General features: G+C 59.5%; 1 protein-coding gene across 1 annotated transcript; it reads right to left on the bottom strand.

The window, feature by feature from the left end:
• Positions 1-3,726, bottom strand: EPHX3 (epoxide hydrolase 3). The gene is made up of 7 exons (XM_036845776.1): positions 2,977-3,726; positions 2,716-2,801; positions 2,194-2,351; positions 1,971-2,099; positions 958-1,061; positions 744-880; positions 1-650 (listed from the first exon to the last, which is right to left on the bottom strand). Exons 1-7 carry the CDS (start codon positions 3,217-3,219, stop codon positions 425-427), a joined length of 1,083 nt encoding a protein of 360 aa, XP_036701671.1. The 5' UTR covers positions 3,220-3,726; the 3' UTR covers positions 1-424.

Raw genomic sequence — 3,726 nt, forward strand, 5'->3', positions numbered from 1 at the left:
TTTAATTTTAATTAATTGGCATTTAAATTGACATAACCAGGCGTGGCTACCAGTACTATATTGGACAGAGCAGTATTTAGCTGAAGACTCAGACTGGAGGTGGAAGCCAGGTCAGAGTTCATGGTCTGTGCAACTCTGGGCACTGCCTTTGGCGAGAAGAGTGGGGCCTCATGGAGGGGAGAGATAGGACACTCAGCATCCAGCTCCACAGAGAGGTGTACCTGGTTCCTGGGGTCAAAGTGCTTGCTCACACATGCATACACTCATGACTGTGTGTGAGCATATGGGGATGGTGTGCCTGAGGGCATCCACAGACACACTTGTGTGCAATCTAGGAGTTCCACACCTGTGTGCTGCAGAAGTTCACCCATGTAAATACATTGTGAGAACGCCCGGGTGCATGCAAGCCAGTGAGCGAGCGCCACTAGTCCAGCAGGTCTTGCAAGAAGGCCCACATGTACTGGTGCATTTCCTTAGGGTTGCTCTGGGGGATCCAGTGCCCCACGCCTGGCAGGATGTGGGCTTCCAGCCGGCCTGGCACAAAACGGCTGCTGATGGCCCCCACCAGCCCCTGCTCAAAATAGGGGTCCTTCTCCCCCCACAGCAGCAGGGTGGGTGTGGCCAGCTCCTGGGGCTCCAGGGGGAAGGTCCTGTGATCAAGACAGACAGACAAGCAGAAGGACTGCTGCCCCCACCCGCACCCCCAGAACTCTCCTGAGCTTCTGCCCTGGGTCTGGTCTTACCTGAAGAGGTTTCGGTAGTAGTTGAGGGGCCCAGTGAGGCCACCGGGCTGTGAGAAGCCATAAAGGAAGGCCTCGAGCTCGTTGGGGGTCAAGTGTGGGATGCCCCTCTTGTGGTGGGTGAGGGTGGTCTTCAGGATCTGAGCACACAGCAGGACGCTGCCTTCAGTCCCACCCACGACCCTCCACCCAGCCCTGGGCCTTCACCCTACTGCACCTGGAAGTCAGACATGGACAGCAACTTCTCGGGCAGCCAGGGAAGCTGGAACAGGAACATGTAGTTGGAACGGAAGAACTGGCCCATGTGGTGCAAAGAGTAGTCTGGGGGGGAGGGGAAGGCAGACATGAGGCCTGGCTCTCGGGTGGCCCCGCACCTCTGCACTCTACCCATACCCAGGTCATGCACACAGATATGCCAACACTCAGGAATGCCACTGCTACCGGCCTGAGCCTGTGAGGACACTCGACGCTCCTCTTGGCCCAGGCACCAGCTTGCCTCTCTGACAAGTGGTCACTGTACCCATAGAATGGGGGCACTTTCCTCCACAGCTCCCGGGAGCCCCCACAGTCACTGGCGTGCTTCCCCCGCCCAGGCCTGGATGCATTTCCCCTGCTTCATTCAGCAAACACTTATTGAGCACCTACTGTGTACCAGGCCCTGTTCTAGACTCTGGAGACACAGCAGTGAATGGAACAGACAAAACTCCCTTGCCCTCAGGAAGCTGGAGACGGAGACAGAAAAGAAACAAGAGCACCAAAAAAAAAAAAAAAAAAAGAAAGAGAAAGAGAGATCATACAGCTATGACTACAACTCTGGGAAGTCAAATCAGGCGATGTGATGGACACTGGGTAGCCAGAGATGGCATCTCATGCTACTGTAGTTGCTTAGTTATCTATGTCTTCCCTGCCAGAAGAAAGCAAATTAACCTCTCTCTCCTCTGCTTCCCCATCTGGACCATGGGGATAATAACACTTTCATAGCTCAGGACACTTGTGTAGGTTACTCTATGCAGGCTCCTTGTCAAAGCAATTGTAACATGTAAGTGCTCACAAAAATGTGAGCACTGTATTGTCACTGATTGGGGATTGGGAGCACCACAGGGGAAGAGACCCAGGTTCACCGCTGTGTTCCCAGCCCCTGGAGTGTTGACTGGTGGACACAGAAGTGCCGGCACAGACACACACCCCTTCACACAGGCACATCCCAGCATCCCGGACTCCCCTACACACCTTGGTACACCGACATGGGGGCAGCGCTGACCACTGCCATCCGCTCCACCAGGGATGGGTAGTAGATGGAGAAATTCCAGGCTAGGAGTGCACCCCAGTCATGGGCCACAAGGATGCACTTGGAGTAACCTGGGGGGTCAGAGAAACTAGTGTAAGTGAGATGGCAGGTAGAGGTGAGGCGGGGGTGACGGCCACCAGGGCTGGGATGGGGGCACATCCCCACCCAGGCCCAGAATGACATCCTGGATGTCTGCCATCAGCAGGTCGATGGTGTAACAGTCCACATCCCTTGGTGCATCAGAGGAGCCGTATCCCCGCAGGTCCACAGCCACCACATGGAAGCGGCTCTGGAACTCCCGGAGCTGGTAGCGCCAGGAGAACCTGTCAGGTGGGCCAGGGAGGGAGGTTGAGTCAGGGTCCCCAGAATACACCTCTGCCCTACCTATGCCCAGCAGGGGCTCTGGGCCACCCCAACTTCCTGCCCTGAACTTCCCAGAAGGGAACCGCAGCAGGTGGGCTGCGCCCTGGATCCCAGGGCAGCCTCAACATGGATACTTCTTCATCCCATCCCTTCAGGGCCTCCTGTCCCCATCTGTCTTCGTGTAGACCCCTGTCCCCTAGCGCCCTATATACTTTGTGCCCCCAGTCTGCCCAGCCCTTGTCCCTGCCTCTTTGGTGCCCTGGTGGTCCGGGCTTCACCTCCCCCTAGCCCTGTGGGTCCCTGGCCTCTGGGCCTCAGACATACCAGTTCTCCGGGAAGCCGTGCAGAAACAGCATGAGGGGCCCGTTGCCCCGTCCAGCGGAGACATAGTGCAGACGCAGGCCTGAACTCTGGGGGAGGGCACAGTCTGAGACTTGGGAATCTCCTCTTCCCCGGGCTTGAACACCCCTCTTCCCCCAGGCCATGTGCCCACCCAGACTTGTATTCAACCGTTTGCCACCCCCGCACCGGCCCCACACAGGCTCTTCGATCCTCGAAACGCCGGTGGCGCCCCCGCATGCTCACCCTGAGAGTCAGGAAGCAGTGTTCGCCCAGTGTGGGGTCGCTCAAGCAGGCGGGTGGGGTACGCCGGGGGCGCCCGCAGCAGCCGCGTCGGGGCCGGCACAGCACGTGCGTGAGGGCGATGCAGCCATAGACAGCTGCGGCCACCAGCGCCGCCGAGAACACGAGGCTCCACATGAAGGCACGAAGCAGCTTCAGAGTGAGGCGCGACGGCGCTAGCAGCGCCGTCACCACCAGCTCGGGCATGTCGTCGCGTCCTGGGACGACTGCGTTGCCGTCTGGGGTATGGGCGGGGGTCGCGGGCAGCAGCAGCGAGGCGGGATCCGGGCTGGGGACCCCGCCGCCTTTGGTCTGGGGCCCCCCCGTGCCGTCGGGGCTTGAGGAACGCACCGAGAAGAAGAGGCGGGCGGCTCAGACCGAAACCGCCACCGCGCACGACTCACCTAAGGGCTAGGTAAACACCCGGGCACGACAGTGACAGGGAGCAAGGCTTGAGGTGCGGGGGTGGAGCCTGCGAGGACCAGGCTCGGGTGGTTGGGGTGGAGCCTTGGGGAGAAGGGATGCTAGGGGCTAGGACTGTGGGCGGGACCTAGAAAGGCTTGGGCGGGGCTTAAGAAAGGGACGGAGCCTACTAGGACTCCCGAGTTGGGTGTGTGGGTGGGGTCTAAAGTCTAGAGGGAGCTCAGGTCCTGCACGAACGGGAGACAGGGGGGCGCAGTGGGTGAAACGGGCGGAGCCTAGAGCAAAGGGGCG

The sequence above is a fragment of the Balaenoptera musculus genome, chromosome 3 (genome assembly GCF_009873245.2).
Source record: "Balaenoptera musculus isolate JJ_BM4_2016_0621 chromosome 3, mBalMus1.pri.v3, whole genome shotgun sequence".
NCBI classification, from domain to species: domain Eukaryota; kingdom Metazoa; phylum Chordata; class Mammalia; order Artiodactyla; family Balaenopteridae; genus Balaenoptera; species Balaenoptera musculus.